This window comes from Oenanthe melanoleuca, chromosome 3 (assembly GCF_029582105.1).
Source record: "Oenanthe melanoleuca isolate GR-GAL-2019-014 chromosome 3, OMel1.0, whole genome shotgun sequence".
Classification (NCBI taxonomy): domain Eukaryota; kingdom Metazoa; phylum Chordata; class Aves; order Passeriformes; family Muscicapidae; genus Oenanthe; species Oenanthe melanoleuca.
In genome coordinates this window covers 63349461-63375258 of record NC_079336.1, presented here as the reverse complement: position 1 = coordinate 63375258, position 25798 = coordinate 63349461, and the positions used below count along the sequence as shown (strand labels likewise).

Sequence of the window (25798 nt, the reverse complement as noted above, 5' to 3'; positions counted from 1 at the left end):
ATGGAACTGGTAAAAGAAATACTGATTGACATCTTTTGTTTCATTGTTTGGAGTTTCTCCCTCATTTCTCTTCTTCTTTTCCACTTTTTAAAAATTAATGCCTACATCTATAAGTCTAAACTTTATAAGGTGCAAAAGAACCCAGAAACAGTACACTCATTGGACTTGAAACAGTAATAATGCAGATATATAGCACTTCTTAATAATGGGCTTAAGAAGAATGAATCTGCCCAGGTTAGCTTTTCAATGAAAACTGGAGTAAAACTGGTTTAACTGATTCACCTACACTACACCCTTTTTTCCCCTGATTCTGTTCACTTCCACTCCACAAGCATCATTAATTTGTCTACAGAGTATCTGAAGATTTTGTGGCAGTAGCAAAGTTACCAACATCCACCTGAAAAGACTCATATCAATTATCCAGGAAATTGGCTGGCACAAGGGAAGATTCACGTGACAAGTTGCCCTTCTTACCTGGAGAGGGAGGCAAGGCACTGCAGTCCTTCCCTCCCACACCAGACTGTCTGCAGTCAGTGCCTGCCCAGACATGTTAAAACACAAGCAGAAAGTAGAGGGCACTTCAACCACAGACTCTAAGTTTTCCAACATGTTTCAGATACACAAAACCCCAACAAAACAAACCCACATAAAAACTGACCCTGATTTACATGTAAAGAGCTGATGTATAATCAAAATACACAGAATACTCAAATAAAATGTTTATTGGACAAACCTCACTTCACTTTTGGAGAATTTTAAAAGTCCAAGAAATAGAGCTGAAAAAAGTCTCTTTTGTGTACCAGAAGAAAACCCAAACCATAGAAAACCAGTCAGCCATGGACTGCAGCTATTGAGAAAACTTTAATATTAGGCTAGTTCCCTATCTTCTTGCTCCATACTTGGAGAACTGTTCAAGGATGTTCATAATGGGAGGTAAATATAACTGATTATTTTCTGCAAAGCAAAATGGGCTATTTGTTTTCATTGCTTAGTAATTGTATCATCTCGATATGAGATATGAATGTATTCATAAGCTTAAAACAACTTCTATGGATAATATACATACTTTAAGTACTTTGACTTAAAACTTGAACGTAAGTCTTTTTAAAATTAAACATAGAAGTGTACATATAAAAATTATTTAAAACTAAAAGTATATTCTTAAGCAGTATGTATAAATATAACAGATTTCTTTTGTATTATCTAGTAACAAATGTGAAAGTGTTGCAGTAATTTATAAACTGAATGCTGACACAGAATACGTGCCTTTCATTAGATTCTATATTGTATATACATATTTTGCTAAGAAAACACACATTCTAAATAAATCACATAATTAGCAAAGGTGCCTGAAAGTAATCTGTTCTAAAGTCTTTATTGAACATGTGTGTTTATATACAAATAATGAACCTGAACTGCACAAATGCAGAAACAAAATTAAGGAATAAAATACCATGATTGAATTAAAGTGCAGGAAAAATTCAAGTTTAAAAGTTCAGGTAAGATCAGTGCCATTAATTAAGCAAAAAAAAAAAAAAAAAAAAAAAGAAACAAACAAACAAAGAAACCAACAAAAAATAATTCCCACGCTTCCAAGAAAACCCCAAACCGAAACACCACCAAAAAAACCCAAACAAAAAAATCTGAAAACAAAACGGAAAATAAAAGGAAAACTAAAAGGAAAAAAAAAAAAAAAAGAAAATGAATTTGCTTCCAAAAATCCTCCTTTGGATGTAGCTTTCCAGTATCACCTGCCATGCAAGTACCACCTCAGGCACAAAAACTTTGCATAAAGACAGACAAGGAACACAGCTGTATATTACTATACTTTATAACTGACTTTTTGCTGAAGAACAAATCACTGGAGATGCCTGTGGTGTAACACTTTCAGACTGATTTGGAATACACACATATTTACACATACCAGGATTCAAAAGTTACGATTTGGCAGGACTAAGGTGAAGAAAAACTTCTTCAGTTTACAGTTCCTAATGAGACACACTACATATAAACAGATAGGTAGCAGCAGGTAGTTTCTTACTTTCATTTAAAAAAAAGTAATAGCTCAATTGTATTTTATAGTTTTCCAGACACTCTAAAAAAATTCACACAACTAAAATGCTAGTGAAAAAAACAGGGGTGCTTCCCTGCAAGGATTTCAATACACTTTGCTGTACAAAAGGTGCACCACCAATAGCACAATAAGATGCAATGATGTGTGTGTGATCACCTTCCTTCCATTGGGAAGGAAAAAGTAACATGTTAGACTAAAATTGTACATAGCCCCTTTAATTGGCCAAGAACCATTTGTGTATTTATCTCATGAGCAATATCATTAGTCTTCCTATCTAGAAGCATGCCCTGAACATAAGCAACAGAAGTGATTTAGCTATGATAGATTCTGGAACACCAAATAAGCCACTACTCTTCTGGTACTGGCAGATGGTCTCTCATTGCCTCTTATTATTTTGCTTGCTGGTGGTTGGTAAATGTGTCTTGATGAGAAAGTTAAGTATGCTTTCCTTTCAAGCCAAGGTCATCTTCCATTGAATGATACCAAAATTTGTTGAGGAATAATTTTACAATCCTCTCCCCCAGAGCTTGACCAGATTAATTTCCCAGGATTCTGTTGTCCTGAAATGTACTTCATCTTCACCAGGTCAAATAATAATGAGTCATCACAATTTACAAATGTGAGACAAGGAAGGGGATAGTGCTAACTAGGGTGGGGTTTTTGGATGAAGTATGGGTAGTGGTTTATCTCATTTTCTTCTACCTAGATGTCTCACAAAATGGTGTTAAAAGTGCATTATTTAAACACTAAAAAATAAATTAATACATGCAGAGGCAAATATTGCATGGCAAACTGAGTTAAGTAACTCAAGTAAACACTGCCTCAGTAGTTATGGGACAGCCATCAAAAAATCATAATACTGCTTGTTTGAATTGTCATATTCTCATTTTTTAAGTCCTTTGAGCAGTGGGCATAGTAGGGCATGCCCTCATACTGGCAACACAATTCAATTGTCTTTTTAAATTAAATGCTGCTATACATAGAGTGAGAAAATTTATCAGTTTGTATTGCAAAGCCCAAACATATTTGCCTCTCATTTGAAAAGTGATTTAAGAACCATATTCAATATTTTCAATATTTTGCATCCTTGAAGTGTTTTGTAAGGTTGCTTTATCTGTGTACCTGCAACATCACTTCACAACACAAATATAACCAAGGTTTTGCTTTGGGAACATTCAGAAAGTTTGTTGAAAAAGTGCACAAAATGCAATGCCTGGAGAAGCAAACCCAAGTGATGAATTTCAGATAATGTAGACCTATCAGCTTCTAAGTACTCCCTTTTATAAAACAAAACCAATCAGTAATTATTCCTACTTCAAGGAAAAAGGTCTAAAATAATTTTTGAAATGCAAGCATTTATTTTAAGGAATCCTCTCTTTTTAAAAGAGATTCCCTGGTCATTCACACTGATATAGCTTTAGTACAGTAGCCATTAACAAGTTAGCTCAGCTGTATTATTTACCTCACCCAAACTGAATATTTTTGCAGCAATTCCTAAAATTTTTGTGCACACTTTGCCACTGCTTACAATGAAAACACTGCTTTAGAGACCAAATCTAAACTTTAGGACAACTGCCTTAAATGCTGGGTGAGGCTGAGACAGGTACTTGTAAAACAGTACTACTGGCAGAACTTAGAGTTGCTAAACAACATACTGACAATTATTAACTATTAGATGCTTGCTTGCCATTAGTCATGCATCAGCACCTCCATGGTGTGTAAAACTTTGAAAACCTGAGTCCAAGGTTATCTGATTTCATAGTAAAGGACTAAAGGGGCATCTAGAACTTAAGTCTTGAGCAAAACTATCTCAGCTATTTTAATTAATGGCTGTAAAGATACATTCTGTTAAACATTTATAAAAACTCACAGCATGAATGGAACCCACAGCCAATTCTAAATGTTACACAACCTGAACCAATAACTATTTTTGGCAAAAAAAAATATTTAACTGAACAGAAGTTGAAGAATTCTTACCACAAGGAAGATGTTACCACATTTCACATTGCACGGCCATAACACAAATGAAAACTCCCAGCATGACACATTCCAGTCATATTATTCACTTGACTTTTTTAATGCAAAAATTACGTATTCTTTTGTTTTGCACGTCACAGAATATGATGTGAATACAAGAATACTAGATCAGGGGTCCAAGAAAAGACTATGCACAAGTCAACTATGTATACAATTTTCAATAAGAAATCTTCCAAGCTTCCAGCTTTTCAAATGAAAGAAGTGACAGCAAACTTCAACTCTTCTTCAACAATAACGGTAAATATAGCGAGTCCTGGAGAGGGTAATTGTAAGTCAGATACTGTCCAGCAAGACAAACAACTTGATTCCAGCTCTTGGACCCCTGATTTATTGCCTCTCCTTACAGGAGGGTATAACACTGGCAGCAATTACAATAGCACAAAAACTTTTGGCATATGAAATATTAACACAGGATTGACCCTGCATTGCCCCTGCCCATCTCACCACGATTTCCCTTTACTCTCTTTTCCACATGTTCCAGTTACCTTCTCTGTTCCAATTTTATGCTAACCAACAGCTAAGAAACACTCAAGTTTCTTTTTCGTGTGTGTGTGTTTCTTAGATATAAAGCTCCTCAGTTAAAGCCAGGACTGAGGTAAAACAGTGTGTCATTTGTGCTAGGAAACAACAGTATCCGATGGTGAATACTCCTTTAAATTTCAGTGGTCCTGCCAAAATTAATGAAAAAACAAGATTTTTTTCATCAGGACAAAATTAAACAGATGTGATTGATGAGAGTCATCAGAATTGGTACCACTTCTTGTCTTTGTACTTCAGCATCATCTAGAAAAACAAAATAAATTTCTAATTACTGTTTCTGTAATATACCAAAGCAGACCACACAAAAAGCAAAGCAGCATGAGAAAGGATTTTAGCAAGGCTTCTCAAGGCTGCAAACACATTGCTGAACATAGTGTTTAGTAAGATGGATTTTCTAATGGTAGCATCATTGCTGGTGATCTAGCCTCAGAAAAAGACAGTTTTGGGAGAATGGAGAGGTTGCACAGGAGTTCAGGGTGTGGAAAGAAGTCAGCAAGAAAATTGATGACCGCAGCTATTCTGTGGTAGTTACTGAGGGAAAAAACTGAATTCACTCTTAGAGGGTTTGCATACAACAGGATCCTTCTTAAGGACAGCAGGAATCTGACATAAAGCATTATTCCTCTGATTAATTCAGTGACAATAAGTAACTTTCAGTAATGGGGATTGTGTTCCACATTTAGAAGCTTAGTCACTTGCAGAATTTGCATTTATTTGACAATCAGTTTAATGTTCAGTTTAACATACCTCATGAGCATGTTTGGAGAAAGAATCAGCACTGTAAAGCATAGCTGCAGTTTTTTCTTCCAGTTCTCCCAGTTTCTGTCCTCTTTCATCCAGTGCCAACCGGGCTCGTGCCAGTTCACCAACCACACCAGATGCTGCACCTTTGACACCTTCAATACCCCCAGGTCCTGGAATATGCTGGGCAAGACTCCTTGATGCCTTCCCAGATGCTGATTCTCCAACTGGAGGCATTTGAAAAAGCAGCAAATACAGAACAGTAATTTTTTCTATCATTATTACATAAATAGTTTATACTAGTTTATAAATAAACTGGTTTATAAAGAGGTGTAATTTCTTTGCATGGAGACCAAATACTCAGTTGTAGGTATGACTATGAGCAACACTCACTCCTCTAATAGATGGCTACATTAGAACTGAGACATTTAAATATATTTTCAAGTTTCCAGGCAGGTTATAAAACTGTAACCTCTTCACAGCTCAAGAGTGAAATTAAAATTCTCATGTTCATAAGTAGAATTGGTCAATAAACAATTCACCAGCACAATATAGCTAATTTCACGTGGAATATGTTTTGAGCTCAACAGACAAAAAGCAGGATTTTGAAACTAAAAGTTGTGGTTAGTTCTGGAAGTGCTTTGCTGGTATGTAAGCCAGCCAGGATGATTCCACCAGCAGAAATTTATTTTGACGGAAGTTCAATTCAATTTTATATGCAGACGCCTGAAGATAAGGTATCTATGCTGTCATTATTGTAAAGATCTTGGGAACAAAAAAAAGAAATGTAAAAAGACAGTATGGCTGTAAGAACAAATCAGCACAAATGATCAGCTGAACAGCTCCAGACTCCATTGATGGCACTGACTACATTGACTTTGCTCATAATGGGACATCAGCTACCCAGTTGACCTAGATACTTGATGTGCCAATCTCATGCAGAATTGTATACACTACAGAAGTCTGAGTAGTTGTTTTAAACAATGAAATATGCTTTGAATATTTCTTTTTTTCACCTCTAGGAAAAATAATATTAACTGGTTAAAGATGTTTTAATGTAGTATTACAAGACTCTCTGATTTGATTTTATGCTTCTATTAAGAATGATTTACATTTAAATTAGTACCATAAACATCTTTTTGTGAATTCCCAAAATAAGAAAGAGAAATAATTTCACTTATTACAGATTCTGCTGTGACCCTCACAGCAAATATGGCTACTTTAAAGATATTCTCAAATGTCTTTTGAATTGTCATTGAACTCTATCAGACTACAATTCATTAGGATTTTTTTCTTCCGTTCAATAGTACTTTCCTTGTAAAGATCCAAGTCAAAACTTAATGGTGGAAACTTGAAACTTTATAAAGAGATAGCTTTTTCCTCTGTCTCTGTCATATTAAATTATAATTTGTGCACATAAATTTCTGTATGGAATACCTGACCAACCTTTCATAGTATTACATATACATATATAAAAACATCCAAAAAAGAAACCTTTGACACAGAAAGTGACCTCTAAGTATATGATATTTGCTCAAAATGTGCAGGCTCAAGTAATGAAGTCTAATTTTTACTCTGTAGAAATCAAAAGAACCAACATAAAAGAAAGGACTAGCAGAGCACCTTGTCCATTTTGACAGATACATTTCACGTTAATAAGAAAAAGGTTCTTAAAAATAAGCTTGCATAATATGGTGTTGCATCTAGCAGATATCTAAGTAAATAAATTGAAGCTATTTTACTTAAATATATTAAAGTGCTAAATGCCACCACAGTAAAAAAAAAAAAAGGCATAATTAAAAACAGTGAGAAAATTATAAAGAAATGAAAATTTTGCCAAATCTGAATTTTACTGTCCTATAAACTGTGGACTGAATTGAAATATCATAAAATCAAAATATCAGGTTCTATCCTTGCTGTCATTCCTAAGGCATCTCTGCACAAGTAAAGCAAGGAAAATCAGGGAAATAACTGAAGTAGACTTAAGTTTTAATTCTCTCACTGTCCAGAATAAAATTCTCCAAAAGCAGTCCTTTTCAGTTTACCAGCATAAATAGAATCATGGTCAGTATTACACACTTCATAAAGATGAATAAAAACAAGATTATAAAACAAGAAACAACTCATCTACTGCTGATTAAGTGAGCTGAAAGAACCTGTGGAAAAACTACCAACTTATCTGATCTTGTTGGTAAGGCGTACAACAAAATTTATGAAAAACTTATTTGTCACTCCCTGTTTTACTTTCCTCTTCACAAAGGTAATGTTCTATCAACATAGAAGTAACATAGGAATACAACACAGTAATACATTTATCAAGGATCACTGCCTTCCTTGGGAAGAAATACCAGAAAAATAACAATAATAACTTACAGAGTTCTTCTCTGTCAAGTGACTGTGCCCCACCTCCAAACAGGCCTTTAAAGAACCCCCTGTTTGGTGCTTCTGGTGTTTCTACAAGAGTGAAGAGCTCACCCAACATTTCCTTTGCAATGAAAGAGAGACATAAAAAGGCATAAATTATTAAAAAGAATGGAATATTCTTTCACTTTCACGATTTATTTAATGGATTTGAATTTCAAAATAAATATGCTTCAATGGGCATCTGTCTTTGCAAGGTGATGTAGGAAACAGAAAAATAAAAACATATGAAATCTGTCCAAACCATCTGCTTCTGCTGGTTGCAAGCTTAGAGCTCATGGAATTCAGAAGGAAAGAAATGCATTTAAATGCTTGACTTGAGTAAAGCTTATTTGCCCCTCAACAACTTGGGCAAGACTCTTGACTTTGTTCTATTGAAACTGTATCTACAAATACTTAGAACCTAGTGGCCGTAGGAAAGTAGAGCATGCAACTCTGCTGTTTCATTATTCTATACAACTACCAAGTTAAGCATGACTGAGAATTTTTCAAGCTGTTAATACCCCTGAAACATAATAGCTTCCTTCAAATATCCTGAGTTAGCATTTCCCACTTGTGTCAGCACACACCTCCCCCAGCATCAATTGATCAAGGGAATTTTAACTGCATGTTAAAGGAGGAAATTTCCTGTTGATCAAAACAAAATTAAGAAAGAAACTGATTCAGCTACAGAAGCATGGATGAAACAAAAATTTAAGGTAGAAGGGATTCATTCAGAATCAGACTCTACAGCAAAGGAAAACAGAGCGGGGGAGGGAGATGGAAATGAAAGCACAAATGCCTAAGTGCTCAGCTCAGAATGTATCTAAGAAAGTGATTAAAAAAAAAAAAAAAAAGGGCTCATTACCTGAAGATTTTCACATGTTTCTTGGCTGTAGGTGAGTCTCTGTATTTCAGTTGGTGAGACAAGATAGAGTGCTTGTCCATTATTGGTGAAGCAGAATGTTCTGGCTATCCGCATATTGGTCAATGGCAGGTAATATACATCCAACAATGGCCTTAAACTTGGCAAACTTAAGGAAAAGAATTAAAAAGGCCATTAAATATAGCAGAAATGTCTATTATTGATCAAATGGCTCATTTTCAAACTACAATACGTAATTTTTTTCTCTTCACCCTCTGCATGAGTACCACATAAACAGGTATCATTTAATGATGTTACAGAATCTCAGAGCATTAGATTTTTTAAGGTAGCACCTCAAAAGTGAAATTTAAATATCTGCATCAAAGATGCATTTAAAAGCATTTTTAAAAATGATAGTCTGAACATGTAAATCACAAATTCACTATTTAATGAATTAGCATTACTTAATACTTACCAAGGTATTTTGATAAGTATCTACCAAGAGTTTACAATTAAACATCCTGTCTCTTCTCTCAGGTTAATAATTTCTCCTTAACTAAAAATACAAGTCTAAAAGATCTTTCCTTGAGAAAATTTAGAAATATAACTTGAGTGTGCTGTCAAAGGAAAGCAGAATACAGTAGCCTCAAACAATCTTATTCATAATATTTTTCTGACTAGATATTGAAGAGAAAGTCCTTTTAGAGCAAAGTTTGCTTACCTTGTACTTCTGATTCTGTACATGTAACTGCAGTACTTACTGTATCAATCTACTGAAGAACAGACAGCACACTTGGGCTAGAACAATATTCCCCTACCAAACATTCCACTCCCTCAACATGATAATAAATGGAAGTAAGAAGGGACAAAACACTTAGTTTCTTGACAAGTAGAACCCAAAATAAAACACTGTCTCAAACATTCCCTGTGACGTTCTTCTTAAAAAAAAATTACAAATGTTGTTAGCTGCCAACCCCAATAATACAATAAACAGCTTCTGTTACACACACCATCCACATAAGGTTAATTCTAGATACTAAAAAAGCAGCCAAGGGGCAAACTGAAGTTAAAACCAAAGAAAGATGCAGTAACAACAGTATCAGGCTGCCTTGTTTTGTTTTTGCTTTTTCTATTTTTGCATGATGCTGAGATTGCCTTTGGAGGCAAGCTTTAAAAGTGAGAAATAAAAAACAGCATTCTCTTGTAAGTATATCACCCAGATATGACACCTCTGCCATACATGTATCTAAAATAAGAATATTCCTAAGAGAGTAAGTGACAGGAAAGTGTTTTGCTTCAGATCAATAGGAACATAAAACATTCTTACAGCTTCAAAATACAAAAACATTAGATCAGATAGGACAAGCGTGACATCCATGAGAGCATTTTCATAGTTTCTGTTACAGATTCGTTTGTTACTAAGTCCTATCTGAATTTATATCAGTTATTAAATATTGGGCATCTTGGGTATGATACAGTTCTCTGACAACTTTACACAAACTGCATGTAAGGTCCACTCCCCAGCAACAATTCATGCTTACGAAGGGGAGCCCAGCATTGGAGTCAAACTTCCCCACACAGGGTAACAATTCAGCACTCAAAATTTAGTACATATGCAGAGTTCATTAGAAAACAACGAGAATCCTGAAGACAGGATTTGTTTCAATAGATGGCATCTGAACATTACTAAGTTTAGTTTTAATTAGGAAAAACAATACTGCTTGCCCTGCAAGGTGAGTAGCATTTTGTAGAGATGTTTAGAATACATAAAACATGGGATATACACCAATGGACTGACAGACTTACATACTAAAATTAAAAAGCAAGTTTTGATTGTATCAGTTTTAGCTTTACTCCTAACAACTTCCTAATGAAATATTTTTTACAGAATTTTCCAAGCTGAAAGCCTTAAAAATAATCTTTTAGGAAGTTTACTGGCGTAATGTTATAGGGCCACGTTCCACATTCATCTTATCATTAGGCCACAATGATAAAGGACATGAAAATTACATAGGTGAGATGTAAGTATATTTAAACACCACTACTACTACTACTACAACACATGTTTCAACTCATAACTTAAACCCCTTACTTTAGATGACTTTTACTATACAACTATGATGACTTATACTATACAACTAGCAGTTAATTTTGCCTTCGTAGCTTGAGCTTAAGGCCTTTAAGACACAAGCAAGCTACACAACAAAATATTGAGGCACGAGGGTGATGCAAATAGCTGTACAAAAATAGGCAGAATTCTGGTCAGGTACAAGCTAAAAGTCTGGATCCAGGCAGTTTTTTCCATCAGAGAGTAAATTCAACTTTCAGACAAACTTAAAATCATGGACCTGTATCACCTGTTTGGAACAATATGTTGAATTTAACTTGAGCTAAAGTGCTAAATTTTTCCATGTCTTAAAGACAAAACTAATAGGAATGTGCAATCAAAATTATTCAGGCTCAAGTGTTAAGAGAATCATCAACCCTGAGTGAATCTAATTTTTTAAAAATTCATCATCCTGTGGAAAAGGAACCTGTGTAAGCAGAAGACTATTTCCTCTTTTTATATTTAAGTTATCAAACAGGTCTTACCTAAAAGTCATAATATGTCCATTGGCACAGAAACATGCAAGGCAAATACTGTTATTCAATGACACTATGTCTCCACGAAGAACAAAAGAAGTCTCTGTTATATTTTGCTTATAAATACAGTTCTGGGATGGCAGTGAGATAACTTTTGCTTGCTTTTCTGAACATATCACTGCATATTGGTTTTCACTGATTTCCTGAGAGGAAGAAGGGGACACTGAGACAGGTCGTCGCTTTTTCGCTTTTTCTTTTTCATCTTTATCTTCGTAGTGTTCTCTCCAGGGTTCATGTGCTGGTGGGACCAAAGATCCTGTGGTATCCAAAAAAGCCATTCTCAAGATTGCCCCTTTTAGCCTCAGGATGGTTCCTAGGAAAGAGTAGTTGAGCACATTTCTAAAACAGTTCTCCTGAATTGCTTTTTAAGCTACAAAATATTCCTTTAAGAAGCGAGGATAATGAAAAGAAAACAAGATCTTCAGTTTGCCTCCCTAGCAAAACACAGATGTACACAAACCTTGGGCATTTACCTAAAAACCAATGAAGCACAAATGTAATCAGGAAAATGTTAAACCAGTTTTTCAAGAGTAAAGTGGGTGCATACACTTTCATTAACTCCAAGGCAAATGTATTTGTATTTAAGTTCAATGTCACCAATGCAACTCATTTCATTCTCTCCTGATGAGTACTCGGTATGTTTAATAACATACAATAACAATAAATGCTGCTAATCCAAGGTGAGCACCACCTTTTCCTTCAACTGTTTCAGAAACAAGCGTGTGCCTTTTTTTAAATTTCTCCACCTGTAGTTCACGTGAATCCACTTCTCTAGCTTGAAATGAAAAAGCTCTCCCTCCTTACTGTTTAAATCACTGTCTCTGTAGGCCAGATCTGAAGCAAATAAATTTTATTTTACTTTAATTTATTCACACATAAGTAACAACATTAACATTTCCTAAGTACAAAATATAAAGCAATATCTTTTAAGGATTATGCTGCAGATCCAAAGAGAAAACACACTGCCTAGCCTGCAGCATTGCCTTTATGACCAAATGTTACCAAATCTGACTACTGCTGCCAATACCTCACTCAATGGGCACAAATCCATATATGGTCTAGATGTCCACTCTTAATCATTCCTATAATCAAATAGCATTACAATTTCTATGTTTGATACCATCTGTGTAGTAAAATGGACTAGAGCAGCATGTTCTGCAAGAGACAGTGGTAGCAGGAAAGCTAAATCTACGACTAACAATATATCCAATAAACCATTAATACATATTTACAAAAAAATCAGTCACTGTGCATCAGAAAAACAAGATACAAGACCTTTCAAAGCAATCCAAAGGAATATATTTATCACTACTATTTCAAGCTAGTTGTTCAATTTACATCTTTGGTTTTCACTTCCTTTTCTTGCTGCAGGAAAACTGATTGATTATTCTTACCTCCTGACTAAAAAAAGTTATAAACTAAACATTTGATACTATTAATCTCTTTTGCTATCTCTGTTTAACAACCGCAAACATTATTTTCTCAGCAAGTAAACACTAAAGCTATATTTTTATATTTTATGAAATTGTACTTTCCACTTTTCCAATTTGAGAAAAACAAAGTAACCAGTCTAGCTTGTTAAACTTATCAGCTAAGTCAATGGTATATACATTTTTAATTAATCAATAATTGAAGTTTCTTTAACAAAAAGAGTTTCTTAAAAAAATATGAAGAATAGCAATACTTTATCAAAGCCTGTTTGCTTTGTACATACCACTAGGAGAAACAATGACTGGCTGAAGAAGTCTCTGTTCTCCTCCTGGGGGTAAGTTCAGTCCAATGACAAGCACGGTACCCAGCGTGGTGCCAACCCACAGGCATGGGGAAGGTGATGTATCAGCCTTTCTTGTGAAAGTCTCACAAAAGTGCAGAGCTGAAATTGCCTCGCGTGACTCTTTATCAATGCTAGTTACACTAGAACTCCGGGAGCGACTGAAAGAGTTGTCTTTGACATCTGAAAATAAATCAGTATTAATTAAAAAGAATGGAAAATTGGAGGGATTAAGAGAATTTAGTTTTTTTTTTGTTCTTTAGCATCAACTGTATACTAACTATAATGCTATGATTTTTGTAGCCCTGTCCTTCCTTAGTCATATTTCCTTATTTGCTAGTTTCCAGCTGTTTCTTGAGTAAAGCATCCAATCTTTGTTAGAGAGGTTGCCATTAGGTAATCATTATGAATAATTTTAAGGTGTATTTCTTTCTCCTAGAGCCAGATCATCAAATGGTACTCCTTTACAGAAGTTGAATTACAAACCTCTCTACCAATTAGTTCATTGGTCAAATGAAAAAATATTGGCTCCCATGGAACACAATTAGTTGTATCTTCCTAAGATTAGTTATTTTACTTTAGGAAATGCAGTGGTATCCACACAGTATGATAGCACAGAACCTGTAGTGACTCACAATATTGTTTCACTTTTGGAAACTGTGTGCAGGAGATCTAACAGGTTATTTACACAACCCTGAACTTTTAGTAAGAGGAAAACAAATGCTACTAAATGCACCTGGTACTGCTATTCAAAGCTGAAGATTTCCACTTGGAATCCTGTAGCATAGGGCCAATAATAGCGCTAAAGCTTTTCCAGGTGTCTGGCTCACTGTTTAGCAACCAGTGAATTCTAATGTTTAAAGTAAATTGTGCTGCTCCACTCTTGCTGTATGCTATCTGTAGGAGTGGCAATATCTAATATATCAGTAGATACTGAATTTATCTGTGCATTCACAAATTAATGCTATAATTTCTTATTTCATAATTAAAAACTTTAGTACAGGACAGCCCTCACCAGCAAAAGTTTGATGTAATTTATATTATGCTTTCTAAAAAATAACCCAAAACTCTTTTGAGTAGGGTATAGATGCAACTGACATTTTAAAGCAGGATTAAGAGCTAAAGAACAACATTCAACCATGTACTATTTGGAACTAATACTATGTTAGTTTCATTAATTATTGAAAAACTTTCTACAAAGAATAGCTAACATGCATTTGGAAAGCATATATACTAGATTTCAATTGACTAAATACACACATTTACTTAACACAAACAGTGAATCTTCTCAGGAAATAATTGCCTCATTCCAACAAGGATAAAAAAGAACACTTTCCTGTTGAATTTTAGCTGTCAAATATAAAACATGGATTATAAAAACTAACTCAATCACTCAGATGTTGACATACTAAGTTTTCACATTAAAACAAATAAATCCAGTGTAAAACAATGAAAACAACAATTTGTTTTTATAAGTCTTCTAATGACCACCACCTCTTATATGCTTGTTTTTTTCAGGCTTGATTATTTGCTATTTGAATGGTTTTTTTCAACTTTAACATGGATTAATCAGTCTGAATATCATCAATCATACAGTAACTGCAATAAGCATAGCTTTATATGTGCTTTTGTGAGTTCTAGCGAGTTGATTGGAAGAGCATGTATACAAATTCCAGAAGCATTAGAATGGACAGGAGAAAACCAATATAAATTAATTTGTCAGACAATATGGGCATTTTTGAGAGTGGACAATCCATACAGAAGAGAGAACAGAGGCTTGAAAGCTTAACTGCTTTAGTACATCCTATTTATCCTGAAGTCAAGGAAGAAGTTTGTAAATGGATTAGATTCAGATGAAGAGGAAGAGCAGTTTGATGAATCACGACACAGCATCAGAAGGATGGAAAGATGAGGCTCTTTTGAGGAAGTAAAGCAAGGAATAGCACCTAGTGGCAGTAGCATCTTAATCACTGGATTAGAACATTGAAAAGCAATGGTATAATGCAGACAAGGGTATGATGAAGATAAGTTCTGTTTTAGAAAGTGGAGAATAAATACAGAAACACATAGCTTAGATTTTATCAGTTCAGAAAGGAAAAGGAGCTGGTTAAAGATCTAAAGACAGAAAACTAACTTGAAAGAACAAGATTATGGAATAGTAGGTTTCAAGAAGCCATGGAAAGAAACCAGAGATCATGATAAGGATAATGAATTTAGGAGAAAGGCATTTCAGCTGTCTGCTTCAGCCAGTAAATATGGCCACATAAGTGACAAAAATGCAAGCCAGCCAACACAGAACACTGTGCAAAAGCTATATCATTATGAGAAAAGATAGAAGCAAAATGAAACGTAATTGTTTAAGAAAGTGATTTACAGACCTGAAAACCTAGAAGAATTTTACACAGAACAAAATGAGGTCTCTAAGCACAGATATTCACATACACGCAAAATCAAAACCAGTCAAAGGCTATTACAATGCAGAAGGTACAAACTATTTTATGAGCTCATCAGAAAAGATGTGACAAAAAACAAATAGCAAATATTAAGTGATGTGGAAAACACTCTCTTTCAAGATTGGAAAGTGCTGAAAAAAATTCAGCATTCACTTTTCACCAGTCTTCATTAGGAAAAAAGTAACACTTTCAAGTACTTATTGCCATCAAAGAACTGTGAGTAAAACAGCAGAATTACAATTGGCTAATTAAGTATAAATGTGTTCCAGTTCGCCAAATATGAAATTCACCCTATACCAAAATTATCCCTAAACCATTAGTAAACATAGTGTGGAACAACAGAAACATATTGAAAAGAGTTGTCAAATTCTTCCGCTCTTCTGTGCCAACATGGCTGCAGTCAAATCAGTACACTTCCACACACTGAACTTAGAATAATGAGGAAAAATTCCAGTTCCAGAGGAGATAAACAGAAGCCACCCTGGGTTGAGATACCATAACCTAAAGATGAAAGAACTGAATTCTGTAAAGAAAAAAAAATCTGTAAAAATGAAATTAGAGATATGATGACAGATTTCAACAGCATAAAAAAAGATAAACAAAGATAGGGAGTACTTGCTATACCTGTTTACTGCGGGAAGGGCAAGAAAAAGTTAACATGGAAGCAAGGAAGTTTGATTAAATAACAGGAAATCTGTTTAATTAGAACTACACAACATTGAAACTTTGTCTGGCATATTTCTAAAAACTTATTTATTGGAGGCTCATGTATAGATCAGAGGTTAAATCATCAAAACATCTGTATCCCTGCCAAATGATCCTTGCCAATCCTTGGACAAAGAATCTCTGAGAATTGCTTCCAACTTCACATTTCTCTGAGAGGAGCAAGCTGTAATTGTAAATCAGGGTGGTCCAGCTCATTTTCAGAATACCCCAGTCCCATGGACTTCTCCCCTTGTTGACAGCAGCAGCACCTGGCAAACTCACAGTGTTACAGCTGCAGTCTTCTGCTAGGTTGGTGGCAGCAATTCTGCTGCAGAAAGAGGAGCAAGCTGTGGCAGGCAGAAGGCAGCTGCATTTATTACTGCAGGTCTACATCTTTAGAGAACAAGTCAGAGAAGCTGGATCTGATCTAACAGCTGGCAGTTAAAGCATTTAAAAAACCCCAACCAACTCATTTGTAAGCTGCTTTAGTTAGGCAACACAATGACCTTCAGTACTACAGACCTCACAACTGAATTAATCCTTCTTTAAAAAGTTACTGTGCATTTTCAAGAAAAATAAATTCTCAGACTGGTCATCCATCCAAACAGCTGTATATTGCTTTACTTCAGAGAGAGTGGTCACAAGACAATTTACATTTATAAAACTATGTCCAACTATTTGTTGAGAGCACCTCAACATATCTTGTTAAGATACTTCATTTTTCAATTTAAAGTGTATCAGATAGTCCTAAACAGGCAGCAATTTTTCTAATGCTGCTTATTCACGCTTTTGCTATCACAGCACTACAGATAAAGTGAGTGACAGATCCCTAAAAATTATGATGAAAGTGTGATAAGCCATATACAGGAATTGTAGGCTTACCTTACGATGACACCAAAGACATTTTGTGCCTGAGAGTCCCCAAAAAGAGTGGAATTAAAATTTTATTTCTACACTTCAGAAAAATGCAACATAAAGTCATGACAGCTTACATAATTTAGGCCTCTTACTTTAACATACTCACATTCAGATTTAGTAAAAATAAAATCAACTATATAAACTTACCTAAATCAGGCTTTAACTCAGTTGGCAAACTTAGCTTCCTGGACATCTTTGCTGAAAAGTGAAGTATATCTTTTTTTTAAAAAGAATAAACATAATTTTGCTGGTCCTTATTTGCTTCTTTTGCAATATTTAATATAAAATTATTTATTACATTAATTGAGGTACTTTAAAGGATTTCCACTAAAGCAGAGCCTCACTTCCTCAAGTGAGGGGTGCAAATTAAATTAGGGAAGACAGCAAAATCCCTAAGTGCAGCACCTTATGACTTTTTCTGAGCTTGATTTCTCTTCAGGCAGGATTTAATAGATTGGATGAACTTGGCTTTGGCTCAACCTCAAATTTTAACTCCTCAGGTGAAAGGTCAGAATTGCAAGGATATGCACCGATTCTCACAAAAATTTAAGATCCCATCCCCCTTTCTTATCTCCTACTTTCTGATCAAACCTGAGGCATTTGAAATGGAAAAAAAAAACAACTTGAAATTACACTAAAATTAATGCACATGTAAAAAGCTAATCACCTGAGATAAAATTCACAACCTTAGAAGAATTAAGACATTACAGAGAATAATCATAAAACGAGCAGTGTACAAACACTTGCAACACATTCATAAAACCAGAAAGATCTTGATAATACTGCTCAGATGAAAAACAGTTCACTTTGACTTATTCCTGACTTAGAAATTATTTTTACAGGAAGGGAAATCTTGCAGTCCATTTAAACTGCAGAATAATGCAAACAAATGGTGCTACAAAAAACATCACAAATAAACTAGCAGGCATACAAATCCCTTCCATCTTTCTTTCAGTAATTACCGGAGAAGGAATTATTGTGATATAGTTTATCTGCTAGACCAGGACTACACTCTAAATTTATTTCCCAGCCACATGCTTCAGTTTTAATCTATCATTAAATTCTTTATGATCTTGCATGAGTAATACTTCTTTTCCTAAAGTAGATACTGAGCATAGCCTCATAATTCTAAGAGTACTTTGTAATGGATATCACTCAAAGCAGCCTGAATCCTACTGCTTTTCTCTGTTAAAATTTGAGTTACCTCATTCTAATTATTACTTGAACAGAAATCATTCCAATTTCAACATACCCTGAAGAACAGAATGTGACTTAAAATTTCTTCCACTCCTTCCAAAAGTGAAATAAGTCACTGTATCATCAATTATGCTCATCAATATTGCAAATGCTAGTTATCTGAATAGTTGAACAGTTTTATTCCTGTCATACATCATAAAAATTTGAGAACTAGACTCCAGAAATAATCTTCTAATTTCCTTTATGTGTCAATGTTAAAAGTACGTTTGAATTAAATTGAAATTACTTACTCTCAGGCAGAAATGCTAATCACCTATTTTAGTGCAGGCTGAAACTATAAAGGGCAACCTGACTACATGTTTTCTACCCTCATCCTTGCATGAGCATTAGCAAATACCTAACTTAACTCATCTAAATGAGGATTCTGCCAAGGGTTGCTTCCAAACAAGATCAACTCCTATTTCAGATCAGAGCTCAGAGATCCAAACAGAAAACCAGGGTACACAACAGCACCACTGACGACGAGCCCAACTTTTTGCTGTCAGCTTGAACTTAAATCATGCCTCATAACAGTTGTTTTCTCTGTTAGACACTTAAATAGTAAGAGCTGAGATACTGAAGAAAACCTCAAGTATTTACACAGAAAATAACTAGAGATTTTTTTTTGCTTTCTACAGCTTTCACCATGTGAAAATACCTTAACCTATTTAACTAATTGAAGACCAGTACAGTCACTATTGCCTTTTCAAACAGAAACATTTAGCACAATCTTAAAAATTGGGATAAAACTGATGAAAGAAGAAAGAAAGAAAGGAAAGAAAGGAAAGAAAGGAAAGAAAGGAAAGGAAAGGAAAGAAAGGAAAGAAAGAAAGGAAAGAAAGAAAGGAAAGAAAGGAAAGAAAGGAAAGAAAGGAAAGAAAGCTTCAAGGTCACAGATATTATAACATGTAATAACAAGTACAGGCAAATGTGTTGGATTCTGAGAGCAGATCCAGTTTTAGCTTTTTGTTCCCCTCTGAAAGGCCAGCTGTGTGAACTAGACTGGTAAGATAAAACAAATTTGTCAATTTTCAACATACACTGAACTATGCCTTGTTAATAGGACAAGATGATACATGAATTGTTAAAAAGGATATCATTACTGGAAATTGTGAATTATTGTGCTATGCAAAAAACCCCCAACATTTCAAAACATATGTTAATGTGTCAGAAACCTCAATAATTCAAATGTAAATGAGAATAAGAACCTATTCCAATAGCAATGGTGCCATCTTGTGTTTAAAAAAAAAAAAGCCTAAACATGCAGTAAGAAAATAGGAATATTTCACCAGCAAAGCCCTTTTCAACTAACATTCTCAGTATTAAAAAAAAAAAAAAAAAAAAAAAAAAAAAAAAAAAGAACACCCTGCTTGTATTCGCATTGGCTTAAGTTTTAAAATTTTTGATAAATTCAGGTTTTTTTATGCCTCAGATGAAAACCAGCAACATGCTAGACACCTTGAACAAAGCAAAAGACATAAATAAGAAAAATGGAAGATACAGGATGGAGATCTACAGAGAGAACATTCAGTGTCAGGCTTTTCACTCCAGCTGTACAACAGACAGAGGTGATGCGGACTGTTCCTGCTGCACATGGCTGACTTCAAATAGTAGCTGTGATATCAGAGTTCAATATCTCTCTTGGGGGTGGTGGCTGCTGCAGCATTTACAGCCCAGACTGTGCAATACAAGGACACAGAGACCTGGATGCTGTTGTGCTCCTCCTGGCACACTGCTGCTCAAGGCAACAGTGACTGATTTGCCTGGGTTTAGACCTACATTTAGTATTTCTCTAAATTAGAAAGCCTAGAGTAATACACAGAAATGTCAATATACATAATTAGGTATCATCTTAGAGAACTGTCCAAACCCAAGAATTCTTGGAGATTTCTCACAAATCAGGCTTGGGAACGTAGGTGTTAAAATACGAAAGACGCCCTTCCCATAACATGTTATGTGTCAGTATAGCAGGAACAACCTTCAATTCAGTGAAGAAAACCTGAAGCCTGAAAAGGCTTCTCAACAGGAAGCTGTGGCTTACAAGTAAAAGCTACATTTCATTTGCAGTGGGTTATCCTGAGCTGATACTTTAAAATGTATAGCACATCAGTTTGAAAGCTATACAGTGACTTCTCCTCCATTCCTTTTATTTTAAAATAAAATTCTGAAGATTATAAAGGAGACGTGTCTTAGAGCTTTGACAACCAAGAGAACAACTTATGAAGCCTATTTCACATAACATCACATGACAAATAACTAAGCAGCTTAGAATTTGTTAAATACCAAGGTTCTCAAATTATTCTATATTTGACAACTACACAAAGTGAAATATTTACATTACCAATTAACAAATGTTGAAATCTCTAAAATTCATATGAGAATAATAAAACCAATTTACAAGAAACTGTAAGAAAACATATACTTGAATACATTCAAAATTAGATCAAAGTATTAAAAACACATTGAAATGGTCTTTGACACTAGGGAAAATAAGAACTTATTATGAACATCTTAAAATTTGATTTGATGAAAACAGCATTAACAGTCAATTATTATAGCAATGTTTGAAAAATTTAGGTATACACTTAGAATGTAAGAAATGTGAGAAACCTCCATCAGTACTAACAGCAGGGATTATAAAAGTTTGGAAATAAATCTACTTGACTTAAGTCTTCTACCAATACTGTTTGCAACTATTTTTAAATGTATAAAGTGCAAGAAATAAGTAAGACCAATTTTCCTGAGAAGTGCTTGAAATGTAGGCCACTAGAACAGTTATAAAGGTTTTAAAATCTACCATATTTTGCAGGCATCTTTACTAAGAAAGAAAAGTTTTTCCAGAAATGGTTGTTACATCTTAACTTCTAACACAATTTGTAGCTATAATATTTAATCATTTGTATTACATCATGCCCAATACTTAACCAACCAAATTATGAGTAAAACAGCTGAAGATTTTGCTTCCATTGAAGTTGGATCCCAATGTCTTTCTATAAAAATGACACAGTCTTAGAAAATAAGTACTTCCTACCCATTCTTTTTGTAAATTCCTTTACATTTAGTATGCTTCTCTATATTACTTCACAGCATATTATTTATACTTTCAAATATGTGACATTTTTAAGAGAATGGGGTGGATTCAATAATGGCCATAGTACTTCCTAAAATTTCTAGAAAGCTTACTTAAATCAAGTATCTCAATATCTCCAAGGCAACAATTAACTTTAATCTTTTCAAGGTTCATCTTTGATGCAAATAAAAGGGAAATATGACCCAAAAGCAACACATTCACAACAGGTCTTTGATTTACTATCCATTCCTTAGCAACAAGCACTCAAAGCTGAGTATTTAGAAGAAGACAACAAACCAGAACAACTGATCGAAATGTTGGTGCGTGAAGTATTTGCGTATTTTTTAATATGGGCTATTTTTTTTTGTTTCAAACTTTTACTTGGGGTATTGTTTCAGTTTTATACAGCTTTTTGATTCTCTCACTCATCACAGAAACCTTGTTTGTTACTGTCACTAGCTGTAGAAATCTGTAGAAATGATGATGCCCTGCATCAGTTGCAATAAAATGATAAATTGACAATGGCTTCATGTTTATAACTGCATGTGTGATGTTACCAACTTGCAGCCCTATCACTGAAATGAAATTACTTCACTTTGCTAGCAGTATTCCCTTGCTCCCTGTTCCCATGTGACAAACACAGGAGTGATATTAACAGCAACTGAAGTTACCAATGTAAATGATTTTAATTCTCTTTTGCACCACATTTAGCAGGTTGTATTTCACACAAAGAATGGAAAGAACTTAAACTGACTGCTCTATGCACCAGTGCAGAGAGCTATGACCATGCCATACACATCAAATACAAACTCATCCCTGAGAACACAGCTGATGGCAAACAATTTGTTTCATACAACATGATGATGTTAATGACAGTGACATATTTTACAAAACTCATTGTCCATGCACATTTGGTTGTCAATTCAGTTTAAAACAATGAAAAGCAAAAATATACAATTATTAACACAGAAAATGTGTTTTATTTACATGGAAGAGCTTAGAATGTAAGTTCAGAAAGAGCTAGAATAAGCGTGCCAGATAAGCTATAGAAAACATGGTAGTGAAACAACCACATTCAGTGCACAGCAAACCAATCAAAACTAGGAAAATGCAAAATAAATAATCATCTTTAAGCTTCTAATAAACTGTGCAAATTACACAAATCACAGTATAACTTACACCCTGAAGAACACATTGCTTATAAATAAATGTTTTGCTTTTTTTAGCTGTGAAAAACATTCTTAATACTTTCAGTTGAAAGGCTTCCAGCTGAAACAGATGGGAATGGCTCTATAGAATCCTCATTAGCACACTTTATTAATGCTCTAACATAACTCTTTGAACAGAAGTAGAGAAAAAAAAAAAAAGAGGCCACAGTCAGTCACTTTTTCAATGTATTTTGCACAAGACTGCGTGTCTTATGTTCAAAAGAGACAAAAGGAAACATTACCTCAATGGACACTGACATAACAAGCACAAGATTAGCTGTTGTTTTTCTCATGTTTTTTTCAACCTGAACATTAGGTTCCAGTTACCCTGAATTTCCTTTAGGGGGTGTATTAATGCTCAGGTAAAAGACAATATCTTTTTAATTTACAGATTAATTCACACAATGTATTATTGACAGGCATTTGCTTTCTTGACTTATATTCAGACTTTTACTGCCTCAAAATTAATTTTCCCTGTTGTTTCTGATTGTCATTGCAAGAAGGCCTCCACATAAAGCAAAAATATGCCCTTTGTACAGTACTTTCTTATTCTGTACCTCAAATTTCAAGGATTATTTTGTCATACTTTGGTTTGTCTCCCTGAATTTTGAATGATCCTTTGTGTCAAATACTGAATTATGACGAAAGAGATTAATATTTTAGGATAAAAATTTGCCAAACAGAAAAACCAAAGGAAGACTTCAGGAAAAGAAAACTCTTCCTCCCTAGTCTTAAGATTTGCTTCCACACAACCTGTGAAATAGTAGCTTAGCAACTAGTTTTACCACAAAATTTCAACCTAAACTGACTGAAGAGATAAAATGAAATTATCCTGCAATGAGATACTAATTTGCTACGTAAAAACAAAATGTACATTAGCAAAGTGATTCTGCAATGAAAGTAACCATATCCCAGTAAAGGAAGAAGAGTCCCATTCCCAAAGCTAAATCAAACAGCCTCTTGCTTTCATTTATTTAAGGAGCCAGTTATCAGAAGCAGAGTTATTACCACTCCAGCCATGAAAGGGTTCAATCTATCTGCATACAACATATCCCAAGGCAATTTTGTTGCCAAACTAAGACACAAGTCTACAGCTGGTAGGGTATTCTGCCACTGCTGGATGCAGAAAATAGAGTTCTGGAACAGCAGTGGGGTATACTTATATATACAAGCCAGTCCTCTTCCAAATGAATAAATGAAACCATGATAGTACCTCTTTCTTGACCACAGCCATATAAAAATGTTACCATATGGCCACAAATAACACATATAAAAAAGAAATAGTATCAGCCATATGTTCCCAAAACCAGCACAAAAGTAGTAGAATCATGTTGTGACTTCCATAGATGGAACTCTTACTACGTATTAGAATTTCACCCATCCAGAAAAAACAGAGAAGTGCAATTGTAAAATCAGAGAAAAACACCAATACCCTTGATTTTTTAATTATTGTGCCCAGTGTATTTAGTACAGAAGCAGCCCACAGAATTACCAATTAGCACAAAGAATGAAAAAATGCATTGAAGTTCGACTGTTATTTTGCCTTTTTTTTTTGCTGCTGGGTTAGTGCTGCATAGAGTAAGGCACTGGATTAGAAAGAGAAAAATTTTTCTAGTTCCTACCTATGTCATTGGTAACCATCTTGGAAAACTTTCTGCTTTTGGTCTTCACTGTAAATAATAATTTAATTAAAAAAAAAAAAAAAAAAAAAAAAAAAAAAATCAATCTAAGTGTACCAAAAGGTGAACTAAAGAAAAAATAACACTAAAGAAAAGAAAAATACTGTACCCTTTTCTATAAAATTATTCATTTTTTGTTCATCATCAGAATTGTTTGGTGAACCAGAACCTACAAGTGGAGACAGAATGAGATGTATATACATTTGACATGAATGAAGAGGTATATCTCAGACACAATAAATAAATGTATATCAATACATATAAAATATACATCTATTATACAATATATGTATACATCTATTATACAATACATGTATACATATAATATATAAAACTATATATATACAAGCTCTGAGTTTAACAAAGATACAAAGAAAATATCAAATACTGACACTGGTATTCTCTGTAGCTGTACTAAACATTATAAAGTGCAAAATACTTTGGCATGACAGAATTCTGCCATATTGGAATTAGGCACAGAAATTATAATGCAAGGTACAATGCTGCACATTGCAGTGAGTTTACTGCTAGAGATAATTCCCTCATTGAACAAATGTTTACACTGAATAACTAAATGGCTCTACTAATCATTGCTTCAGACACAGAGATTAGCCTAAGTTATGATTCAGAAAACACAGCTGTAACAATAAACACAAGTTTTATAAATCTGTTTGGGTTTTTTTTTCCCCAGTGCAGTAAATCACTGTTGGACCACTGTTCTTCAATTACTCTGCAGACAACTCTGAGCCAATACTGCCACCTGGATTTTTCTGTATCTCAATCCTGAAAACCTGATCATGGCAACAAAGCACAACATCAGGCTCATCATTGTCATGAAATTAAAACATTGCTAGCAAATTAAAACAATTAATCTAAAAAATTTCAAATTTAACTGGATTTTATACTGTTGAAGTTTAAAACTAGAATAGAACACAAGCATTTTGGCACTTCTGAAGACAAAAACTTGGTATGCTGTACAATGTTTTAGGTCAGCTAAACACCCCCAGAGTCTAAGCCTATTACTGCTTGACATCTGTAGAAAAAGCAGGAGGTAAGACTATGCCTCCTGTATTTTCACAGTATTTCTATAGTTCTGTTTTACTGAAACTGTAGGATACTCTCCCAACTTGCAAAGGCAGGTATAGTCCCTTTCACAGTCCTCTCATCTATATAACCACTCACTGAAGGAAGTCTAATGGAAGTTACCTTCCACTTCTCTTTACTTGCACATGGAAAGGTGGATTTGAGCAATTGCAGACTTCAGTTCAAACAGTGACTGGTCCCTTTTACAGATCACATTGTAACAATGAAAGCCAATAAGGCATTCAATTGCCAGTCCCATCCTCTAATCTTAGAGCTAGTAACATGCAAATATTGTGTGTTTGTGTATTTTCCTCTTAACTAGAAAGCCTCTAGATTGCAAGAAGTTTCCTAAAATTTAGCCTCCTCCTTCTTTTC

The 25798-nt window shown here is 34.5% G+C and overlaps 1 protein-coding gene across 9 annotated transcripts in view; it reads right to left on the bottom strand.

The window, feature by feature from the left end:
• Nucleotides 1–4127: 4127 nt before the first annotated feature.
• STXBP5 (syntaxin binding protein 5) overlaps nucleotides 4128–25798 on the bottom strand; it is a 101604-nt gene continuing 79933 nt past the window's right edge. For 3 of the 9 annotated variants that reach the window (XM_056486828.1, XM_056486819.1, XM_056486820.1), the window contains 9 exons: nucleotides 24450–24509; nucleotides 24284–24331; nucleotides 17295–17345; nucleotides 13015–13254; nucleotides 11250–11613; nucleotides 8661–8826; nucleotides 7766–7877; nucleotides 5399–5619; nucleotides 4128–4894 (listed from right to left, as the gene is read on the bottom strand). In XM_056486828.1, coding sequence (XP_056342803.1) covers nucleotides 4853–4894; nucleotides 5399–5619; nucleotides 7766–7877; nucleotides 8661–8826; nucleotides 11250–11613; nucleotides 13015–13254; nucleotides 17295–17345; nucleotides 24284–24331; nucleotides 24450–24509 — 1304 coding nt within the window. In that variant the 3' untranslated portion in view covers nucleotides 4128–4852. The remainder of the gene's footprint in view (nucleotides 4895–5398; nucleotides 5620–7765; nucleotides 7878–8660; nucleotides 8827–11249; nucleotides 11614–13014; nucleotides 13255–17294; nucleotides 17346–24283; nucleotides 24332–24449; nucleotides 24510–25798) is intronic. The other 6 variants (XM_056486821.1, XM_056486823.1, XM_056486824.1 and 3 more) reach the window with 3 other exon arrangements.